Source organism: Girardinichthys multiradiatus, chromosome 13, assembly GCF_021462225.1.
Source record: "Girardinichthys multiradiatus isolate DD_20200921_A chromosome 13, DD_fGirMul_XY1, whole genome shotgun sequence".
NCBI lineage: Eukaryota > Metazoa > Chordata > Actinopteri > Cyprinodontiformes > Goodeidae > Girardinichthys > Girardinichthys multiradiatus.
The window spans coordinates 35678724-35702833 of NC_061806.1; the positions used below are offsets into that span (position 1 = coordinate 35678724).

Genomic DNA, 24110 nt, shown 5'->3' on the forward strand with positions numbered 1-24110 from the left:
CTTAAATTGTGCGAAGAACATAACCTCAAGTTGTTAACAAAGATGCTTCTTAAGAAATTAGCAGAATTATCTGCCTACATTAGGACATGAATAAAATACAAATTTCTCATTTCATTTTGACAGTAAACTTTTTTAAAATATGAAGACTGAACCACAGCTTCATGTCACTTTTAGTCCCCAGACATTAACCTACCCATATTTCCTTTTAATCCTTTTGTACTATTAAACTATTAAAGAAAATGTATCTTCTTTGTTTTTCAAATCTAGATGCCAAGTAGAAAAATTAATGAGAAAAATATGCAAGCATTTGGTCATGTTTGAACACTGTGGGTGTCATGTAAAGATGGGCTAAATAAGCAGGAGAAACTTATACTAATATATCCATTACACATTTCAGTTCACTCAATGGTTGCCATGAGACAAAAGAGAAGAAAACTCACTCAGAGTTTACATCTTGTCAAAAAATGTGAACCTCAACCAAACATCTTCTAAAAGCCAAACGATGCAAAACCAACAACCTGCTCTACTTAGGACTCAGTTTGTCTGATTTTGGGTCCAAGAGCACAGCTGTGCTTTTAACTACTTCATATTTATTTGGTGAGGGACAGCAGCACATAATCACTGTTATAAAGTAACCACTGCCTTGTCCATAGGCCTTCTAGCCACCGGCTAATTAAAAGACTGAGTCCCTGGTTGGACTTTTCTATTTAAATCTAGATCCATAAAACTTGTTAGGTTTTAAAATAAGGTTTACATTTAAAAACAAACAATGAAGATAAGAAAAGAACAGCATACAATCATTTATTAAGAAAATATTAAAATAGTTTAAAGTATTAAAAACAATGACTTAAGACTATAAATAACAGCACAAAACACTCATACAACACAATTTTAGGATAAATTGAAAAAATGTAAAATAAATTATTTAAAATTACAATCTTTAGTCAGATCATATGTGACTTCTCATCATTCAAAGATGACCCACGGGGTAAAGGGACACTACCTTGCGAAGGTAGCAACACCTCCTTCACATAACCACAAACATCTGTGAATGTTAGAGATTTTATGTCACAGACCAACGACGAAACAGTGCATATATGTGAAGTGGAAAGATAAATATACTAATCTGAAAAGTGTCCCATGCATTTGTATCAAGCCCCTTTTTCCTTTTACCCTAGCTGTCCTCAGAAGTCACCTAACATAGTAAACCGCATGGACCAGCGTGTCATTTAATCTCATCATAAATCCAGCTGTTCTCTGAAGGCCTCAGAGGTTTGTTAGGGGACTTTAGTGAACAAACAGTCTACTGAAGACCGAGGAACACAGCAGACAAGTCAGAGAGAAAGCTATAGAGAAGTTTAAAGAAGAGTTAGGTTATATTTGTAGCTGTGGATACATTTTAAGGGGGTTAGGGTTATAAAGCAGTATCTCTAACGTTCGATCATCTCATGAAGCTCTGTTCAATCCACCAACTGCAAACCCGCACATGTGGAAGAAGGTGGTCTGGTCAGATGAGACTAAAGACAAACGTTTTGGCCAAGATGCAAAACCGTATGTGTGGCAGAAAACTAACACTATGAACACACCATCACCATGGTGAAACACAGTTGTGGTAGCATCATGCTGTGGGGACAGTTCAGGGTTGGTGGGAAGACATATGGAGCTACATACAGGAGAATTCTGGAAGAAAAGGATTGTCTGCAGAACACTGGGGTGAAGGTTCAGCTTCCAGCAGGAAAACAACCCTAAACATGCAGCCTGGGCTACAATTAGGTAGTTTAGATGAAAGCATATTCATGTGTTATAATGGCCCAGTCCAAACTTCCACTCAATCTGTGGCAATCCTGTTGTTCATAGGTTTTCTCCATCTGATATTACTAAATCTAAACTATTTTGCAAAGAAGAGTGTGAAAAAATGTCAGTCTCTCGATGTGCAATGCTGGTGGAGACACACCTCAAAAGACTTGCAGCAGTATTTGCAGCAAACGGTGCCTTATTTTCCTTCCACTTATGGTCTTCTCTGTGTCGGTCTATCACATAAAATCACAGGATACATTAAAATTTTTGGTTGCAACATGACAAAATACAAAAAACACAATTAAGTTTTTCTTTTACTCTCTTTCAGAAACATAAAGGTAACACTGCTTAACGAAAAGTGATCAGAAATGCATCAGTTTTCTTTTTTAGTATTTGAGTAGAAGTGAAGGGAGGTCCATGAACATTGTTTATATATTTACTGTGAAGTACATGTGAGAGGAGACTTCATATGGTAGACATGATTTATCATAACCCAAGATGGTGTCGACACTGTTGGTCCTCCAGATTTTGGTACCGGGCGTCTATGATTTATCTTCAAACTACCGACCTTTCCAGACATCTGAGTAGAAATAATTCACCTAACTGTGATTTATGAGCTGTTTTTTCACCACTTTGACAGTGAGGTAAAGGCTTAGTTCACTATTTTTTTGGCATCCGGACAATATTATAAACCTGAGAAAAAACTGGACGGTATTATTCTTTAATTAAATATACATCCTTTAAATCACAGCTTGTGATCAGTAATATTTTTAATTCACAGAATTCCAAATAAGAGAAATTTCAATGCTTTGTTTGGCATCTAAACCAAACAGAGCTTAAGAACCTTGGGTCTAGGATCCAGAGGCCATAAAAACCCTTATGGATTTTAGTTTGAACATGTTTTTCTGTGTTAGTCACACAAAAAACCCCAAAACTCAATGAGCTGGACAAAAATATAACATACATTAATGCAAAAGGACTAAATTTTCTCAGAAATTCAGAGTTTCAATGGTTTTAAATAATGGAATATGGTTGTTTTTTTACTTTCCCATTTTATGTCCTGACTTGGAAAATAATCTAATAAATTCCAGACCATGTACGAACCCCGCTGGAAAGTCTCAACAAGCACCACTTTGGGATTTTCCTCTTGAACTTGACCATCATCTCCTTGGTCATGTTCAGGGTGTTCTCCATGAACATCAGCACCAGTTCCCGTCCCGCTGACCTCTGTTCATCCATTATACATCCAATCTCTACAGAGCAGTCAGAGGCTTTCTGCAGGAAACATGATTAATAACTTTGATGAAACACGTCTAATCTGTGGCTTCTACATCAACATCAGCTAGTCTCCTTGCGTGAACTTAAACAACGCTTCTGATGGGCTTTGGCCCATGACAGCTGAGTAAACTTCTTGCTACAGCCCTCGCAGCAGTACGGTTTTTCTCCGGTGTGGATTCTCATGTGCAGCTTCAAGCCGTCTTTCCTTTTAAAGGTGGCCTTGCACACAGAGCAGCTGAAAGGTCGTTCCTCTGTGTGGGTTCTCATGTGCTGCATTAAGGCGCTCTTCCTGATAAAAGCCACCGTGCAGACGGAGCAGCCGAAGGGCCTCTCGCCATCGTGAAATCTCATGTGTTGAGTCAAGCGAGCAGCCTTGGTGAAGCTTTGGCCACATATTTCGCAGATAACTCTCTCCTTGCTGTGGGTTTTCGTGTGGTTCACAAAATCCTGTTTTCTTCTAAAGGCTGCCTGACAAACGGAGCAGCTGAACGGTTTCTCCCCCGTGTGGATTCTTATGTGCTCCACTAAAGTTTGTTTTAACTGAAAGCGGGCCTTGCAGATGGAGCACGTGTACGGTTTTTCCCCTGTGTGACGTCTCATGTGCCGATTAAGGCTTTCCTTGACGCTGAAGTTTCGGGCGCAGACTGAGCAGCTGAAAGGTTTCTCTCCGCTATGGGTTCTTATGTGTCGCTTCAAACTGTCTTTTCTTCTAAAAGCCGTCAAACAATAAGGGCAGCTGTGGGGTTTTACTCCGCTGTGGATTTTTGAGTGCTCCACCAGCGTTCTTTCACTTGAAAAAGGTGCCTTGCAGATGGAGCAGTTGAAAGGTTTTTCTCCACTGTGGGTTCTTGTGTGCTCAGCTAATTCACGCTTCCAGAGAAAAGCACAGCTACAGATGGAACAGCTGTAAGGTTTTCTTCCAGTGTGACTCCTCATGTGCTGAGTTAACCATCCTTTTTTTCTGAAGTTCTGGCCACAGACGGAGCAGCTGAAAGGTTTGTCTTGGCTGTGAGTTCTTACATGTTTCATTAAGGCGTGTTTCCATATAAAAGCCTCTTGACAAATGGAGCAGCTGAAAGGTTTTTCTCCAGTATGGATTCTCTGGTGTCGTAATAAATAAACCCTGAGGCTGAACTTTTCACCACATTCTGTGCAGGTGTGTATGTCATCGTCTCCTTTATCGTCTACAGTATCTTCATTACTTTTAACAGAGTTACCATCCGACAAGTCACTGCTTTCCTCCCAGTTTCCATCACTGATGTCTGTCTCTGAGGAATCCAAAGTGTTGTCTTCGTCATCTGATTCTAAACACTGATCTATGTCTGGTTGTGGTCCAACAGAGGCTCTGTCCTCTTCGGTCTTGGACTGATGAAGCTCTGAGTGCTGAGGTTTCTCTTCATTATCTTCGTTCTTCACAGGTACCGAAGTGAATATGAACTCTGTAATCTCAGCCTCCTCCTGTTCCTCTTTAATGTGTGGGGCCTTTTGGTTCCCCTGGTCCATTCTGAGGCTCCAGTTCTGCTCCTCAGCAAGAAGCTCCTGTTTGATCTGCTGGATGGCTGCAGGAAACAGAAACACAGGCTGGGTTAGTTTTCACCTATTAATCTAGTAATCAGCAGATCAAATACAATGCAAGAAATGCATCAAACACAAAAACTCCCACATCAACAAACAGCATGAACTTCACTGCATGTTCTATGCATAAATGGGGATAATATTGTAATTTATTTATTTTCTTTTATTGTTCTCTTTTACATAATCTTTCTTGTGGTAAAAAGATGGACTTCAATAGGTTTGGGAAGGCCCATTCCCAGATTTATGGGCAGCAACAATTACTTCTTTAAAGTCATTGCTAATACCTTTCCACCATGGTATTGTGTTAAGAACTTCTGCTTTTAACCTGGCTGATTAGCAATTGAACGAGTCATTTAAATTAGCAACGTTTTAAATCCGCGGGAATTAGAATAAGTCCATCAACTTTTTTTTCTAAACAGGCAGCTTTTCATTTAATTTTTGTTTAAGGAACGGCGGCAGGGTAGGATCTATTGTTTGGTACCGAACACTTTTGGTTTGACTGAATAAAACTGCAGAACCTGATAAAATGGGGTTGGGCATCGTTTGAATTTGAACGAGTGCGGTTCCGATTCCAGTTGTTGGCAACTCTCGATTACGATTCTTTCAAGAGGCTTGCTTAAAAAAATATTACATGTTTTAACTGAGTAAACTGACCAGAGTTATTTCACTTGGATGCTATGGTGAAAGGAGTAGCACATCTGGTCAACTCCCTGGCTAAATATTAGCAATGTCAGCTCGTCTATGAAAAAACACACGGGCTAATGTTAGCTGGATATCTGCATTTGAGTTGACCCACTGTTTTAGGTCGAGTATAACTTGTTAGCTGCCTCAATGTTGGTATAAAACGCATTTTGTTAAACTTAAAATAATGCACATTGCTGTGCTATGCTGTGTGTCGGAGCCAGAGGGAGAAGCAGCAGAGAAAGGCAGGTGCAGCGCGTCAAAGATGGGGCACTCTGTTACTTTTACATCATGAATATGGAGGTGTCTAATCATGTTGGCCGTGCTCCCTCCTTTGCATATAGTCTTACAGTAAGTGCTGCCCTGAGCTGACTGGTCATTTCTTTTATTAAAGTTCAGCCATGCTTTCAATCACTGTCGTTCGATGGTTGCCCACACACTTCCTGCAAATTCTTCTTCATTGCTGCTTGGCGGCTTCTTCTTCTGGGTCGGTGAACTGGGTATTAAAACTTGGAATCAAAATTTCAAAATTGGAACAATTCCGGAAGAATCGGAATGTGAGTCCCGGTTCCAATCGATTCTCGAGACTCGATACCCAAACCCTACTGATAAACATGTTAAAGACCAGATAAGCTTCATCCTGATAAGAGAAATCCTTCAATTCAAAGAGAGAGAACTTTTTTTTTTTTACCATTCCTGGAAAACTCACTTCTTATAACAAGGTAGAAAACGGTGTATCTTATCTTAAACCTTAAGTCTGATGACTGGAATCAAAGACAATCCCAGAATCATGCTCTTGTTTCATATGTATTATTAGTGAGTCCGCAGCTCATGTTTGTGCTCCAGTCAATGGATTGGGGATTATGCTAGTGGCCGGATATTGAGGATCACTGCTTCAAGAATTTCCTACGCTAACATAAAGTAAGCATACCTAGAATATCATTTTATTTTTCATTTTTTCCGTTCCTGTTAATGTTTGTCGCTAAAACTTCTGTCCGACTAAGCTCTTTGATTAAGGTCAAGATGATAATAGTCTGCTGGTTTACGTTTACAACTATTTAGACACTTAAAATCAACTGATTTGATATGTGAGCATATGTTTAATTAGGTCCAGATCCATCAAAAACAAAAAATATATATATTTTAATTGAAGGATTTCATTTTAATGCTTCATTTGAAGAATACCAATTAATTGCAAAAATGCAGAAAATATCCATCTCTGTTTTTAGGCTGTAGAATATTATATTTAACAGTACAAAACAAATGAAAGGACTATTACAAGCCAATTGCCTGACTTTTACAAAAGGTTGGACATTCACCAACCATTGTTAGCTGAATCTTTCATGACAAGATATAAAATATTCAGCCTTTTTTCAGAATTGCGTCACAGTTTTTCAAGGGTTTCAACATAACTTCTGGGACATAAATGACCCCCGAATTTCCGCCTTTAAAAAGCTGCCGCTATTTAATTTTTCAACCTACGTTCACTATCTTGACAGCAAAATGTCATCTTAATGATCTTTCACACTAAGAATATTTTGCTAACCTGGCCATTAGCAGCAACTATTCGCTGTTTAACATTTACAGCTGCTAGAATGCGCAACTGAAATCTGTCATCAAAACAAATGACTGGAAACAATAAATAGTAAAATGAAAATGAGCAAGTATAGACAATTTACCATAGAGTGGGGGAAATTCTCCAGATTTACTTCCGGGTGGTCCTTCCTCTGCTGGTTCTGATCGCTCATTGTCTGTTACCATCATCCTGTGGAAATCAGACATCTTCACACAATCAGAGGAACTGAAATCCCATCATAAACACTGCCTGATGTCCATCAAAGCGTTGCTCTGACACCGGCCAACCCTGTTGTTCTGGTATACCTAGCATGCTAAGCTAACATTAGCTTACCTGCTAGCAGGACAAAAAGGCCAGCGGTGAAAATATTAATAAAATTGAACCGAAGAACTCATATTTAGACATAAGTATTGAACTGCGGTCAGGAGTAATATGGTGGAAAACACGAAACTGGACTTCCAACACCTACAGCAGTAGCTACTGAGTTTGAACCCGTCATTTCCGTCTTTCTTCGTTTTCTTTGCTGGGCCTTCAAAATAAGAGCACAAATTTGGCTACAGTTAAACAAAAGGCACTAACAACAAAAATATAGTTGTCATGTCATTTGGAGAGTTTTCAATATGTGTGCTTTTTTCCCTGTATCGCTAAAGAATGACCACTAGTTATGTTATGCATCAGGCTATAGTTAAAACCAAATATTTTACACACACTGTTAAAAAAGACACGTATTTTTTTCCTCAATCAGACGACATCTTCTCTGTTTTATGCCAGTTAGGGTTATCAAAATTATTTATACAGTTAAGCCCTAAAGTATTGATAGCCCTAGCAGATATAAATGTACAGTTTCATTCAACAAAGAAGTTTGCTTCAGATATGAAATGAGACAGGCGTCTCTCAAAAGGTAATGTGAAACCTGACCAACATTTTGCATGTTTCTGCTGGAGTTTTGACTGATTCTCTTTTCTCTATCTAGGAGAATAGTAGCCAAACTAACATCACTCATGAGAAATGTCTCCCATCTCATGCATGAGAGAGAATACAGCACTGGAATATGAGAACTATAATTTATTCTGTTGTTATTGTTATTTTTATAAATGTGTGTATCTGCATACCTCTACTTAACATTCACTGTGGTCAAGTTACTCTGTGAATTTCTGAGGGAACAATAAAAGGAAACATTGCTTTTAAACACTAGATTCAAGAAGTTAACCCAAAAAAAAAAAAAAAAAAAGAAGTGAACCTGAGAAACGTTAGGTTTATAACAGATATAACACAATTACTTCAATGTCTGTGAGTGAAACAGTGATATAATGGAGATATAGGATGAATGGCTTTACCAGCTCTAGACAGTAATACTGAATTAAAACCTTATATGGACAAGAGGACACTGGAGACTTATTGCATATGAGTTTCTGACTGAGCCAGGAGCCAGGTTTACGTCATAGCCTCATGCTGCCATCTCCTGACTCTAAAGCTCCAACGCCACATGTTTATTAGGCATCCTAATACTTTTACCTCTGGGAAATGATAGTACAGTAAAACAAGTCAGTGGTTTTAAGTAAACTATGAATAGTTTTTCATGTTTTTGTGTGAATGTGGACAGCTCTTATGACTGCAGTGACATCAGCCATATCGAGGCAGCGAAAAAGGCAGAAAGTAAAGGATATCCAAATTTAATATTAATAATAATAATGATTATTATTATTATTATTAGTAGTAGTAGTAGTAGTAGTAGTAGCAGCAGAGGTAGTAGCATTTTCCTAGTTAATAATATTAAAGGATTGGCGTAGCTTGAGTTTTATTTTGAAAATCCCCCCTCCCCCCGGTAGTAGTTTCCCGTAGTTCCGTATTTGGCAACGATGGTAGGTTAGACACCTCAGGAGCAAATTTGGCAGGTTTAATAGTTTGTAAAGAATGGATCTACATCCCGATAAACCGTCAGTTCGGTCGGAACACGCAGGTTAGGTTCCGTTTTTCTCTTTGTTTTATATTTAATATTTTGTATTGTTTTTTCTGAAGTTTATAATTATGGTCGATGCTAAGATAACGTCAGCTAAGGTCTGCACACTACACAGCCTGGTAGCAGATATAGTTGGAAATGTGTTTATTCATTAACATTTTAAAAGTGTTAAGGTTTATTTGCTTCATTTGATGCTTATTACTGAATGTAGGGATGCTATTTTAAAATGGCTTTGATCTTGAGCAAATCTAAACTTGTTCATCCCCTTGATGTTAGGTGCTACCTACTGTTATTAGCTAAAGGCGATTGAAAATAATGGTAGCAGAAAGCAAAGGGTAAATATTTAACCCTTTTGACACAAATTTAAACAAAGATAACTGATTGTCTAGTAACCTTGGTTAATCTGTGAGTAAGTAGGGAGGTGTTGTCCAATTACTGGACAACTGTATTTACACCAGTGTTTGTTCTGACGTGTAGACTCAATCTGCTTATTAGTTTGCACATGTGTTGTTAACAGTTTAACAGTTTGAGGAATGGCTACTTCTTTTGTTAAATAATTACATAACATTGGTTTTTTTTTCTGGTTTCAGAAAGAATAAAAATTAGAAACCATCTCTTTGTCAGCGAGTACAGGAAAGTTCAGTTGAAATGTAGTGAGTGAACTGTAACCCGTTTGCAGATTATAACTTAAATTGATGCCAGATATCAATACCTACCCCTCTTAATTAACAATATCTGTTCATTTAGGCCCTAAAACAACAGTGTATGTGCATGAGTAAGCTGCTGCAGCACCATTCCTCTCTTCTGAGGTTTCATCTAGCAAATTGCCCATTTAGAGACAATCATTAAAACACAAACCCATTGTCTTCCACAATGTTTCTGTTTTTTAGCCACCCTGCAGGTGTTTGAAGTAAAGACTCCTGATCAGACTATTACAAGCTCCAGGTTGGACCAGGATGACAAGCTTTATAAAGATATAAAAAAGAAGCTGCATTCTCCTCAGAGACGAACAGAAGCAGATGTAGATGAGTTATCATTCAAACGTACTAGTGTTTTTAAACCTGTAAGTGAAGACTATATCGAGGACATGAAAAACTGCCACTCTGTGCAGCAGAGTTTAAATAGTCAAATAAAGGAAGAAGCAAGTGATTCGGAAAGCCATCCTGACATGAAACACCTTAGCTGCTTTTTCTGTGCAGCAGAATTTACATCAGGAGGTCTGTTGACGATACACACGTCTGGTCATACGGGAGAGAAGCTGCTAACCTGCATTATCTGCAAAAAAACTTTCAACTCCGAGTCAGAACTTGTTAATCATGAGTGCGGGTCTCTTGAGCACCCTCAGAGCCAAACCGAAGAACTGATTCCAGCAAACAAACTGCTCTGCTGCTCTCAGTGTGGAGAAGGGTTCTCCATGAGTGAAGACCTAAACCTTCACCTCAGACTGCATTCGAGAGGAAAACTGTTCAGTTGTTCGGTCTGTAACACCAGCTGTATTGACAGAGACACGCTGATTCAACACATGAGACTCCACACCAGACAAACACAGTTCACCTGCCATGTCTGTGGGAAAGACTTTGCCTGGAGGAGGCACCTGACCAAACATATGGAGGTGCACAGGAAAAGGAAGAAGGTCTTCCGCTGCAGAGCGTGTGGTGCTGAATTTCGTACCTATTATTTGCTGTCTAAACACAAAGGTGTCCATCAGATATCAGAGCTTCCTCAGGGCCAGACTGAGGAGAACAAAGAGGAGGCGACAGCTGACGGGGATGACTTTGGAGGAAGAGAACCAGCAGAATCAGATTCTGATTTGCTAAATGAGACCAACATGGAGGTTTCAGCATCTTTTAAAACTGAAAATGACTTTTGGAGAGATTCTAGTCAACATCTGCCAAATTTACCCACTAAGGGACTTAACAATGTCTCTCAGACTGACAAGAAAACCACTTTTCATACAATGACACAGAAGGAGGTAAAGGAGGAGTATTCAGAGCCTCCACAGATAAAAGAAGAAGAGGAGGAGACCGAGATCGGCAGGTTCGCTTTCAGTCCTGTGCAGATAAAGACTGAAGAAAACGAAGAGAAGCCTCAGTCCTTAAAACGTCATCATTCTCAGACTGAGGAGCATAAAGACTATTTGGAAGAAGGAGAACCAGGTAAAACGGAGAAGACCTCAGATTTGTCTGACCCTGACACAGACGACAGCGAATGTTGGAAACCAAGAGGAAAACTTGGGTCAGGTTCGAACTCAGAAAGTGATTCTGGCCGAAATCCGTCCAGCTGCTCCAATAACAAACCATCAGAGTCTCTGCAACCCGAGAGCGACGACAGCGTTGACAGCGACTTCTGGAAGGACTACAAGAAGCCACAGTCGAGCTCAAACCCAGCGAGACAAGAACCATCAGAGAAAGGAGTGAAATATGTGACGGACTTAAAGCCGTACAGCTGCCCTCAGTGCAGCAAAGCGTTCCGCTACAGTTCCTATCTGAAGATTCACATGAAACAGCACACAGAGAGGTACTTCTGTTCCATCTGTGGACACAAATCCACCTCCAGTTCAAACCTGAAGGTTCACATAAGAACGCACACCGGAGAGAAACCGTTTAGCTGCTCGGTTTGTGGTAAAAAATACACAAACAAGGCGAGCATGCTGTCCCATATGTCTGTCCATGATGCGGAAAGGAAATACAACTGCGATGTGTGTAAGAAAAGCTTCGCTTGGTACACGGAGCTCAAATACCATCAGTGTGTTGGTGAGTCATCAGGTGAACAAACGCATGAGGAAGATGCAAGCATCAATCTGAAACGGCACACTTTATACAGCTGAAAGGATTCATCTGCAGAAGTTGGTTGAATGATTGTTTAAAAACTTGTATAATTCACTTATTTCCTTAAAGGTAAATATGCTTTTGGAAGCTTCTTGAAACAGTGAGGCTTTTCCTGACCAATATTTTCTATAAAGGTTCATTGTTTAAAGGTTCATTGTTTAAAGAAATGCTCAGTAGTGCCCCCGTCTGAGGAAAAAAATTAAAGGCAAGAATTAACAAAGTTATTTAAAATTGTTATGGCCTTACAATGTTATAGCATCGTTTCGCATCCTGAGGAGCTGGTCCAGCTCAGAGTTAGCAGGGAAATCTGCTTTCACAACTGAACGATTACAGTCCTGGTCGAAGGTTAACATCCAGTCATCATGGGAAGGAATGTGAAATTAATCTGAGGCTTTTAAGGACTTATGTGAGCCATCGTTTTTCCAGGGTGGAACAATCATACTTCTCTTAAATTAGGTGAGAAATGTTTGAATTTATTGCAGAGGTTTTTATGTCTATATTTGAGCCTGCATTTCTAAAAACAGGCTCAAATATAGACATAAACCTCCTTTGGAGTTGTGTAATCAGCCAATTAATTTCAGGTCATAATATAAGGACTTAGATAAATTTGATTGTTTTTTTTTTTTCTTTGATCAAGCAACCATTACCCCCATTAAGAGTTGGTTATATGTCCTTTAATGAGTTGCACACGGAACAAACACTTTTTGCCACATTTATCAAGCTTCCAGCATCACTTTGGTTGGATATTTAAGCTCAATTCTTGGAAGAATTGGTAAAGTTAATTTAAATTTGTTGGTTTCTTCATACAGGCTACAGCTTTTAGATATAGTCCCCACCATTTCAGTTTTAATAATCTGAGGTTAGGGCTTTGATTGGACGTCTTTGGAGCTTAATGTAGACTTTCTTTATCCTGGCTTGGGATCATTGTTCTGTTGCAACACCCAGTTTCCCAAACTGCAGTCCAACATTTTTACAGTAGAGCATATAAATGTATGTATTTATTTAACGAAGTTCTGTTAAGTTTGAAATTAAGAACAAAGACAAACCACTTGATCTTTTATCCTCTGACCTGAGAATGAATTTATATCACGAGAAATAAATGTTTTCTGTTATTCAGCTGTTTCATACATTTATCTCAATATGATGAGCTTTCACACTCTGAAATAGACTGAAAGGGAAGCTTGAAATAAAATTATGTGTAAAAATGGACATTATGATAAATTCTGTAATAAAGACCTTATATAATTTCAAAATGAAGATGAAATATTGCTACAGAGAAGCTGTAGTTCTGCTTGTATCGGGCAAAAAAATAATAAGTGTGATATTCATTAAATAGTGTTTTTATTTGTTTCAACTCCTTTTAATCTTTTTTATTTTGTTAGTGCTTTTTTGGATCTCTTCACCAAGACTGATTTGAGATTCATCATTTGTTTTCTGAGAGACTGCCTGAAATATTCAGATTAATTTTACTTTTGTCAGGCTGTGTGGTTTGGGAATATGCTGATTTTAGACAGGTTTTCTGTTGAAGGACATGTATTTGAACCTAAATCTATAATATTCCAATAAATCGAGTCCAAACTGCTGCCTTTCTAGGTAAAAAGTTGTAATGTGGATAGTTAAAAAAGGAGAGGATACACAGGTTCCGTTTATTTATTTATTCATTTATTTTTTTGCGGATTTACATTTTTACCTGAAACTTTAAAGGTAAAATCTGAATCAAATGGCATTTCCCTCACTCAGCTCTGCAGAGGCCTGATGAAGGGATGTATCTAAAAGTTGCAGGACAGTAGCTCTAGAGGAGTGGTCCCCATCCTCCGGGTCGCGGACCGGAACGTGGATCAATTGGTACCGGGCCGCACAAGAAATAATTAAACTTGGGCCCCACCCCCCAGCAAACGGGGAAGCTCCAGGTTTTTTCTCCCAATGTTTATTGCTCAAACTTCCCTTTGTTAAACATAGACATGTGTGGTATCCTCTGAAACACCAGAATCTTGGCTAAAAGCCAATATAAACCATTTCTACGAACACCAAACACAGTTAAAACTACAAGCAGTTGAATCAGAAAGTAAACACACCCTACAAAATTGAGTCACCGGAAGTCTCGGCCTCTGCTTCCTGATTGACGTGAAAGACTTGGAGATAACTTTATTCTACTGGCTGGATGAAAAGGACGGCTCATTTGTGGAATTCGGCCCATCCAAACTATGGACATGCGTAACGGCGCGTATTTCAAAAATCCACATCGAGTTCAAACAGGGCAGAACCGATTATGCAGCTGAGCGTGTATGTGTTTTTTTTTTAAAATAATTTCTCGCGTTGGATTATTTGTTTTCTACGCCCAATGGCTTCCCGAAAAAAGTTTTAAACCGTGGATGAAGCATTGGACCAAATTACGGCTGAGTTTTGTGCTGAGGACGGCAAATGAAGACCTGGACCGTGTTTTTCTCAGACAATGGGACAACAAAGAGTGGCGCAGCTTGACTAAAGGTATGTTCAGAAAGATGCAGGTGGATACTCCCGCTACTTTTGGTCCGCTTTAAACTGAACAAAACGTCTCTTCGAACTTAACAAGCCTTTGACGCTGGTATCAAAGGTTTATAAAGTCATACCAGTTCAGCTGGGCGTTGCTTAGCAACACGTGGGAAAGGACGCCGTCTCTTGTTTGTAACACGCATTCGTCGACGCCGTTCCAAAAGCTTAAATAGAACGCTGCAAAATCTGTGTAGAATGAGCTGCTCTTGGCTCTCACGATAATATTTCTCCTTTAAAAAAACGGCAGAAATATTCAGAACAGAGCAGCTGCGTGTTGTTGAGTTTGAGTCTCAGCGGGCACACCAACATGACGGTTCAACCCCGCACAAACCGGGCCGGAGTAAAATTGTCAAGCGTTGACCGGTCCGTGGTGATATAAAGGTTGGGGATCACTGCTCTACAGGACTGTTCTTGGGGATCCCTGCCATAGGGGGAAAAAACCATCAGAGAAAACCAGAAACTGGTATCAGCCTGGGAAAAACCATTACAGAAGCAATTTATAATTTATCTAATATTATTTGAGGTAAAATGGTGTATAAATATGATAATGAAGTTATTTTGTCACATTTTAATAATGTGATCTTACCTGGAACAAACTGAACACAGCACCATCTAGTGGATATAAACAGTTACTCCAGATGAGGATGCTCCATAAATTCAAGTAGGCAAAGGGAATGAAAGGAGTTTGAGTTAAATAACTTTTTTGATGCAATAAATTGAAGTGAACTTTAAAGTCACTTTAAAGGTAAACTAGGGATGAGCTGATGTTATTGTCTTCTGTCAGTCTTTGGTCTCTCTACTCTTAATTTGCTTGACAATCTTAAGAGAAGCCCATTTAGAGAGAACTCACATCACCTCCCCTTCATCTATTCAATTCAATTCAGTTTTATTTATATAGCGCCAATTCACAACACATGTTGCCTCAAGGCACTTCACAACAGTCAGGTACATACATTCCAATTAATCCTAACCATTGAACAGTGCAGTCAGAGTTAGTTATTTATTCAAATTGGATAAAAAGTTTTTCTGTCTAAGGAAACCCAGCAGATTGCATCCAGTCAGTGACTTGCAGCATTCCCTCCTCCCGGATGAGCATGTAGAGACATTGGACAGTCACTGGCATTGACTTTGCAGCAATCCCTCATAATGAGCATGCATGTAGAGACAGTGGAGAGGAAAAGCTCCCCTTTAACAGGAAGAAACCTCCAGCAGAACCAGGCTCAGTGTGAGCGGCCATCTGCCACGACCGACTGGGGGTTTGAGAGAACAGAGCAGAGACACAGAGAACAAAGAAGCACTGATCCAGGAGTACTTTCTATGGGAAGGAAAAGTAAATGTTAATGGATGTAGCTCCTTTAGTCGTTTTACCTAGAAAGAAAGAACAGATAAACTCTGAGCCAGTTTTCAAGGTTAGTGTCTGAAAAAGAACACATATAATTAGTTACAGTAAAAGCTCAGTCAATCGCCATGTCTAGGAGAGAGAGAGGGTTAAACACTGAAAGACAGGGTCATGTGGATCATCGGTAGAGGGTGAGCATTAAGTGGTTGCCAGCAGAAGCTTGGACAATTCCCCTCTCCAGAAAGGTGTCACAGGTAGATACAGAGCCAGACCAGGTGTAGCTTCTAGGAAGAGAATGCAAGCAAATCTCACTAAAGAAGTGAAAAGTTTGAAAGAGCTTGTTTTAGGCATTTGCATAGAAATATTTTAATATGTTCTGCAAATTAAGATAAATGTAAAATTAAAAAAGACTTTTTTTACACTGTTATTAAGCAAGATGGTTTTTTTTTATTGTTTTTGTTGTTTAGGGACAAAGGAGCAGATGGGCCAGTTTATTAAGCTCAGGGGTGAGAATGACCACCTTTTTACTGGAGCTAAAAACTGAGTTTTTAGCTCCAGTAGGAGCACTGCCAGAGCCCTGCAAAATGACCTCCAGCAGGCCACAAATGTGCATGTGTCTGCACAAACGGTTAGAAACTGACTCCATGAGGATGGTATGAGGGCCCGACGTCCACAAATGGGGGTTGTGGTCACAGCCCAACACCGTGCAGGACGCTTGGCATTTACTTTTTCAAAAGAGATTGCATATATGTTTCCCTTGGTATTAAAGAGTCATAAAAAGTCTTAAGATTTTGTTATCTCTATAGGCTGTACATTTTTACATCATATCTCTTACATGTCATTTAGTTACAGTACAGACCAAAAGTTTGGACACACCTTCTCATTCAAAGAGTTTTCTTTATTTTCATGACTGAATATTGTAGCTTCACACTGAAGGCATCAAAACTATGAATTAACACATGTGGAATTATATACTGAACCAAAAAGTGTGAAACAACTGAAAATATGTCTTATATTCTAGGTTCTTCAAAGTAGCCACCTTTTGCTTTGATTACTGCTCCACACACTCTTGGTATTCATTGTCATGAAAATAAAGACAACTCTGAATGAGAAGGTGTGTCCAAACTTTTGATCTGTACTGTGTGTGTATATATATATAAGCCGGCAGTTACTACGGTGGGAGTGGAAAACTCCGATACGGCGGAAAAACTCTGATACGGCGGGAGCGGGAAACTCCGAACACGTTTGAAATTAAGCGATGTCTTGATAAATCAAGCAGATTTTTCACGTCTACACAGTTATATTCACGCACTAAAAACATTGTAAAAGTTCATTTGTGTCACAGTTTACTCACAGCTTTTGCCACTGTGGTCCGCCATGGCTGCCCCTGTTTGACCAAACCGCTTCGACCCGCAATGAATCATGGGAAAAGATGGTCCGCGAAGGATACTCACAATGCATCCTTCAAATCGGTCAAAAGAAGGACACATTTGTCGGCAGCATCTGACAAACCTTACGCGCCGCGCTGTGATGTAATCGGCCCACAAGTACAGACTTGGAAGGATCCAGCCCCTGAATTGGGACACACCCTCGGCCTGCACATGGATCCTCCTTCTTCCTGTTTATTGACCAATAGTAGAGGAGCTGGAGAGAAGAAGGCAGCCCTCCTCATTTGCATAATGAAGGAGAAATGCATACGGTAAAGGAAAAAGAGAGACGAGGAAATGTAAAAAGAACAAAGGCATGTGTAAGGAAAAGGAAAAAGAAAACATTTACATTTCTTGATGAAAACGCATGTTTAAGGAAAAGGAAAAAGAAAATATATATATTTCTGTTTTTATTTTTAATTTTGTCAGGATCGGTCCTCCATATCTCTTAGACTTATTTGCAAATTAAAACACTTGAAAAGAACATTACATGTTTAAGTGGAGTATTATTGTGGAAAAACAGTTAATCGGGTTAAATAAGATATTAATATTCCACAGGATAGGAAATTTAAGGAATTATTTCCAATATTAAATAAAATATTAGGTTGTTGTCTAGAAATCCTGGTTTCTAAGACGTTTGAAATCATTTCTCGTCTTGATGGACTTCCAGATGTTTGGTTAGACTTCCCTTCTGTCTGTATCTTCTACCACAGACTGGACAGCTGAAGGGCTTTTCTCCTGTGTGAATCCGCATGTGAACTTTCAGGTTCCCACTTTCAATGAAACCCTTCCCACACACGGTGCACCTGTAGGGTTTCTCGCCCGTGTGGATTTTCATGTGTTTCTGCAAACACCCGTTCCATGAGAAACACTTCCAGCAGATGGGGCACTTGTAAGGCTTTTCTCCTGTGTGACATCTCATGTGGGCCTTCAGCTGTCCCTTAAAGCCAAATCTTTTCCCACACACAGAGCAACTGAGGGTTTTTTTACAGGTAGAACATCCTGTACAGTTTACATGGACTTCTCTATTTCCAGTTTCATCATCAACTCTAAGAAGAGGTCCTGCTTGTAAATCCTCTTGTGGATACGGGTTTGGGGCTGATTGTTGTCCTCTCACACAGTTTCTGTTCGGCCCAGCCTGGCTCTGATGATGAAGTTGTTCCAACTGATGAAGACTGCATCTGAATATGTTGTCGCCTTTGTGAATGGCCATGTGCATTTTCAGATTCCCTCTCTGCGTATATCTCTTTCCACAAACGGTGCAGTTGAAGGGTTTTTCTCCTGTGTGAATTCTCATGTGGACCTTCAGGTTCCCACTTTCGCTGAAGCTTCTGCCGCACACCGAGCACCTGAAAGGTTTCTCCCCTGTGTGGATTCTCATGTGTTTCTGGAGACGTCCTCCCCACGAGAAGCACTTCCTGCAAACAGGACACCTGAAAGGTCTATCTCCTGTGTGGCATCTGATGTGCAGCTCCAGATAACTCAGGGAGCCGAATCTTTTCCCACATTGAGAGCATCGAAACGTGTTCACACCAATGGACACACTGTCGTTCAGAGGATTTTTATAATCCTGGATTACATTGACCTCCTCAGCCCCGATGTCAGTTTTTGGTGCTCTCAAATCTGGATTAATGTAACCATTACCAGTTTCAAGTTCTCCACGGTTGTCTTCAATCTCTATAGTCTGGCTGGGATAAAGCTGTGAAGACTGAGCTTCCAGCTCATGTTCTTCTGTTTTCACAAGGACAGAACTGCCTGTCATCTTGTTGATAACCACCTCCTCCTGTTCCTTTTTAATCTGCAGGCCCTTTGGTTCCTCCTGGTCAACAGTGGAGCTTTTCTCCAGCTGCTTGTTCAACATCTGCTGGACATTTGAGAGATACCCTAAACACAGTAGCACAAGCAAAGCTTTTTGCATTAAGTTTGTTAATATTATTGACACAAATACGAAAAAAGGAACTGTAATTAAGTATGAATATTAAGTGATAAATCATTAATGTTGCAGTGTCGGTAATGAACAAAGTTATTATCTAGCCAACCACAAAAGGTTCAGTGTTCAGCAATAAATAATCAAAGTTATAAAACACCTGTTAAATCCAGCATAATTACTGAATAGAATAGAAATATCCTTAATTGTCTCACAGTGGGACACAGGAGCAATGTAAAAGGCATTGAGTTTATTGGGAGCAGTGATGATTATAAACTCTAACAGCTGCTGGGAGGAAGGATCTGCGATAACACTCCTTTGTTCACCTAGGATGCAGCAGTCTGTCACTGAAGGAGCTCTCCAGTTCTCCAACTAGAATCCTTCTGTCTCCCACCACCTGCACTGGGTTGAGGGAATCCTAGGCATCCTAGCACAGTCTCTGTCCCTAGCCTTCCTGATGAGCTTATCTAACCGCTTCCGCTGAACTATAGATGAGCTGCTGCTCCAACAAACACCATAGAAGATGGCTGATGCCATCACAGAGTCAAAAAGGTTTTACGGGGTGTCCCCTGAACTCCAAAGCATCTCAGTCTCCATAGTGGCTCGAGTCTGCTATGACTCTTCCTGTGAAGAGCATCGTTGTTGTGGTTCCTGTCCAGTTTATTGTTCAGGTGAACACCCAGGTACTTATAAGAGTTCACCATCTCAACCAGGAAAAAGGTCCTGGTGCTTCAAAGAGTTCAGGATGCCATGGACTCAAGCACCTTCCCAGGGGCTTTGGAAAAGAAACAGGCCCACAGCATCATAGGTCCTCAACTGTACTTAACAGTGAGTACGACATTTTTCTCCACATATCCACCCTTTATTTCATACCAAACCCAATTTAGGTGTTTGGTTCTGAAAAGCTCAAACTTCTGAGTCCTTAGACCAACACACACTGTTCAAGCTAAAGTCCCTGTAGTTTTAGAAAACTCCACCTTTATTTCTGTCATCACTTTCAAATCAAATAGTTATTGTGACTGATATTTGAATCAACAAGTGATAACTGGACCTCTACCTGACTTGCACTAAAGGTAAATTCCATCTACACGTAAACTCACACACTGATTAAATGCAAAAACGTTTCATTTACCAACTTTATGATCTTTTGGGTCAGCAGTTTTTTGTTTTTTTTGGAGCTCTCCCATAGCTACCATTACTGGTACATATTGGTGTCTAAAGTAGTTTAAAGATTACAGGCCCAGTTTGATACCCTAATTTAGGCTGAGTGGCTAAAGAAAGAAGTGAAATGGCTTTTTTAATTTGTTTTTAAATGCATTTTTCTGTGGGCTCAATAAGGAACTAAAAAATTCAAAATGATCGATATGTTGGACAGAAAGACAAGTTGTGACGTGGAAAAATCATGAAGGAGATAATTTAAATATTAAAGTGAAAAACTCATTATCTGCACCACTTGTTTTTATCAGTCTAACTGATTTTTGTCCAGGTTTGCCCTGTTTTTACCTCCATCTATTCTCACATCAACTCTGACCAACTTCCCTGTCCTTGGTGAAAAAAAAGCATCCCCACAGCATGATGCTACCATCACCATGTTTCACTCTGAGGATGTTGTTATTTCGCATGTAAGCTGAAAAATTCTATTTGGGTCTAATCTGTCCAGAGTTTCTCCCACATCCTTCTTGTGCCCCCTACCAGGACCCATCATAGCTTTCTTTTAACATTAGCTTTTCTCTTGCTACTCTTCTTTGAATGCCAGATTTGTGAAGTGCACCTCTAATAGTTATTTACAGATTTTTCCACCTGAGTTTTGGACCTCTGCAGCTCATCCAGTTACTATGAGCCTCTGGCTTCTTCTCTAATCAATGCTCTCCTTGCCTGGCCTGTCACTTTAGGTGGACAGCCATGTCTTGGTAGGTTTGCAGTTCTGCTGTACTTTTTCCATCAGATGATAGACTGAACAGTGCTCTAGGAGATGTTCAAAGCTTGGGATACTGTTTTATATCCTATCCCTGCATTGAACTTCTCCACAGCTTTTTCTCGGATTTGTCTGCCGTGTTCCTTTATTTTTGTGATGCTGTTTGTTACTGAAATTTTCCTGTACACCGATGGCCTTCAAGGTAAACATCTAAAGCCTTCACGTCTGGATTGATACTGAGATTTAATTACACAAATGTGGCCTTTTTTTTTAACCATTTATGTAACTTCTTAGGGCAACTAGTTGCACTGGATTCTATCTAAGAATAGGCTACTATGCTAAATATGTATACTACAATTTCTGGATGGTATCGTTTTCCCTCTGATTCTTAATTATTCACTACTGTACAGAACCTGGGCCAGAACCTGGTAACAGAACCACCCTCTACATCTGTTAGTGCAGGTCCAGACAGAGCATGAAGGAGCTCTGGACCAGTGGTCCAGAAAACCACAAACAGATCCACTGCTCGCATTCCTGCAGCAGGGAAAAATCATCAGGACTTCCTGACCATTTGGGAAAAATAAGTTTCAGATTTCAAGTTTTCTGACGTACTATGAAGTATAGTATTCTCTAAAACGCAGTCTGTTGTTGTTAGAGGGGTTCGGTGAGGATTTCTAAATCCAGGTCAGGATTAGACTTTAGAGTTTTATAACCCAGACCCAACTGATGGTTTTCAGAACCAAACAGCAGCTGATCTTAGCCTGATGTCTATGAGGGTTCGGATCAATTCAGTTCAGCTTGTTATTCAGCTGGTAATAAAAGAGATGCAAACCTGCTTTGCGTTGCTTCATTTCAGCCTTTAAAATCACATCCAGAGAGTCTCGACGGCGTCTCTCCATCTCCTCTTCATACTCCAGGATGGTCTTCTCCAGATGTCCCAGTATGTCCTCCACAGCCGCGGAGAGCCGCTGTCTGATGAAGACCTTGAGACTGTGAATTCTGGACATCTTTACAGGTGCAAACCTAGGTGTTTGTTTGTTTGTTTGTTTGTTTTTTACGGTGTGGTGTTTTTTGAGTAAGCCAAACTCATCCTTTTTCTTAACGTGAGTAAAACAAACGACCAGAGGCTATCGGTTCCAGGTCAGTTTTTAAAATAAAAGCCACATTCACGATCTTTTAGAAAATTTAAAGTAATTTTTTATGATCAACTTACAGTCTACTGATGCAACGTGGCTTTATGACTCCAATAAATATTATTTAATTTGTTTTATATCTTGATGCGCCAAGTGCATTTTTGATGTATCAGGTTGTCTTTTGTTGTTGTTATCACTATTTTGTTATTATTATTATTATTATCTCTGTTACTTTGTTTTTCCAAGAGCACTTTGGACTGCCATGTGTATGGAGGGTTTGTTGATTTAACCACATTTTTACACTTCTTCTAAAATAATCACTTCTCAGCTAATTAATTATTATTATTGCAAATAATAAAGCAGCTTGTTTAAAGAATGCAGTACAAATTCATAGCAGCTGTGATTAATTTAAATCCTGTACCTCTTCACTTATGATTAAGATTAGAGTACATTATTACTTTCTGCAATGGTATCTGGAAAATAATAAACGAAGAAGAGTATTGTGTTGTCCCAGTTCTGTGGGAGATTTTGAAACACTTAGGTGGATAGTGGTGTATTAAATGACAAACCACATACTGAACTATTTCTTGCATTATACCATTAAAATAAATTACAAACCCCGTAATTTATTTCTTGCCTTAAACCTTTTTCAACAGTAATATAATCTTTATTGCCACCTAGAGTAGCAGTCATATTAGAATATGTATTCCAATGAGGATTGTTTGTCAGAGTTAGAGTATTTTTTGAAGATAACCTTTAACCAGGTATAAAACATACCTTTCAAAAAGCCCACATTTCTGTAATAAAAGTTTTTTTATTGGTGTGATGTAATATTCTACTCTTACATGTGTTTTCATTTGCTGTAATCAGAAAAATCCTCACAAGTAACAAAAAATAAAATCACTGTGTGTCCACTTAATCTATATAATGTGTTTCACTCAATGAGCTGAAATGAATAAACTTTTCAACAGTATTCTAATAAACTGAATGGGTCGGTAGATACGATTGCTATTCATTTAAAACTTAATTGAACTGAAGCTTTTACCTTGAAGGCCATGGGTGTACAGGAAGTGACGTTAACACGTCCTGGCAACGAACGCTTAGATCCACCGTTAGTGATGGCTGCAGATGTACTTCGTTTCTTGGCTTTGTCTTCGGTCTGAGGAGAATTTCTAGAGTTCATGAAATAAACGATGGTGCAGATCTGTCAGGAAAACCGATCGATAACCAATTCTGGATGTGGTTTCACACTCAGGTGAACTGCAGAGAGCAGGTTCATTTTCTGTCCGGCTTTAAATCTGATTTTTATCATTTCATAACTATTTTGTTTAGATTGAAGCCTGGTGTCAACAACTAAAAGGCAAAGGGCTGAATAGAAACAGTGGCAGAAAGGATGAGATAATTTTTTCTGTTGAATACCTCACTTTAAAATGACACTGGTAAGGATGGCTCTTTATGTGAAAAAGATGGTAGAATAAATCAGAATAATGCAGTGTGAGTAAATTTAATAAATACATTTAGGTTTTAAAGAAGTGCCATAATCTGACTAAAGAAATTAGAAAAAAACAATGCTGTATAAAAAGGAAAAAGTTTAGTCCTTATCTATAACAGTTCACAAGGTTGGAGCCAGCAGAGAGAGATTTTTGATCATTGCCTTTCTCTAAATCATCCAGAGTCCTGGAGGTTCTCTTCTCCTCACTTCCCTACAGGTTTTACCAGATTTAGGTCTGGTTTGGATCATTATCCTACTGAAAGAGCCAGCGGCAACCATTTTTTTCAGTTTACTGGCAGAAGCCACCAGATTTTTAGTTAATATGTTCTGGTTTGATTATTGATGTCATGTACTCAGAAACAGGCCCACAGTATCACAGATCCCCCACCATATTTAACATGTTCATCCATCTTCATCTCACCAAAGCACCCAGTTCTAGAAAAGTCTAAATGGCATTTAAGAAACTTCACACACTGTAAAAAAAGGAACTGTAAAATTTACAGTAAAGTACTGGCAGCAGGGTTGCCAGTACTTTACTGTAATCTTTACAGTAAATGGCTGTAATTTTATTACAATTTTACTGTAATTTTATTACAATCTTACCGTAATTTTATTACAATTTTACTGTAATTTATCACAATTTTACTGTA

General features: G+C 39.3%; 3 protein-coding genes across 8 annotated transcripts in view; 1 reads left to right on the top strand and 2 right to left on the bottom strand.

Moving 5' to 3' along the window:
• Positions 1-784: 784 nt before the first annotated feature.
• LOC124878802 (zinc finger protein OZF-like) lies at positions 785-7411 on the bottom strand. Of its 2 annotated transcripts, XM_047382917.1 has the most exons (3): positions 7241-7411; positions 7011-7096; positions 785-4634 (listed from the first exon to the last, which is right to left on the bottom strand). In XM_047382917.1, the coding sequence occupies exons 2-3, from the start codon at positions 7093-7095 to the stop codon at positions 3136-3138; spliced, it is 1584 nt and encodes a 527-aa protein (XP_047238873.1). In that variant the 5' UTR covers position 7096; positions 7241-7411; the 3' UTR covers positions 785-3135. The 2 variants fall into 2 exon arrangements, with proteins under 2 accessions (XP_047238873.1, XP_047238872.1); XM_047382916.1 differs by having other exon boundaries at positions 7011-7411.
• Positions 7412-8744: 1333 nt separating this feature from the next.
• dnai2b (dynein, axonemal, intermediate chain 2b) overlaps positions 8745-24110 on the top strand; it is a 29251-nt gene continuing 13885 nt past the window's right edge. The window contains exons 1-2 of one of the 5 annotated variants that reach the window (XM_047383805.1): positions 8745-8867; positions 9758-13049. In XM_047383805.1, the coding sequence (XP_047239761.1) occupies positions 8822-8867; positions 9758-11694 (1983 nt within the window). In that variant the 5' untranslated portion in view covers positions 8745-8821 and the 3' untranslated portion in view covers positions 11695-13049. Of the gene's footprint in view, positions 8868-9757; positions 13050-13852; positions 14183-21691; positions 21851-23111; positions 23224-24110 lie in introns of those variants that run through there. The other 4 variants (XM_047383811.1, XM_047383809.1, XM_047383810.1 and 1 more) reach the window with 4 other exon arrangements.
• On the bottom strand, positions 17562-21842 carry LOC124878972 (gastrula zinc finger protein XlCGF57.1-like). Its single transcript, XM_047383198.1, has 2 exons — positions 21668-21842; positions 17562-18877 (listed from the first exon to the last, which is right to left on the bottom strand). Exons 1-2 carry the CDS (start codon positions 21840-21842, stop codon positions 17637-17639), a joined length of 1416 nt encoding a protein of 471 aa, XP_047239154.1. The 3' UTR covers positions 17562-17636.

What these genes read in the sequence shown, in the direction of transcription:
- LOC124878802 (XM_047382916.1), bottom strand. Translation starts at nt 7,113, where the DNA reads ATGTCTGATTTCCACAGGATGATGGTAACAGACAATGAGCGATCAGAA. An exon ending in AGAATTTCCCCCACTCTATG is followed by an intron (nt 4,635 to 7,010) that starts GTAAATTGTCTA and finishes TGTTTCCTGCAG; the next exon opens with CCATCCAGCAGATCAAACAG.
- LOC124878972 (XM_047383198.1), bottom strand. Translation starts at nt 21,842, where the DNA reads ATGTCCAGAATTCACAGTCTCAAGGTCTTCATCAGACAGCGGCTCTCC. An exon ending in AATGAAGCAACGCAAAGCAG is followed by an intron (nt 18,878 to 21,667) that starts GTTTGCATCTCT and finishes TACTGTGTTTAG; the next exon opens with GGTATCTCTCAAATGTCCAG.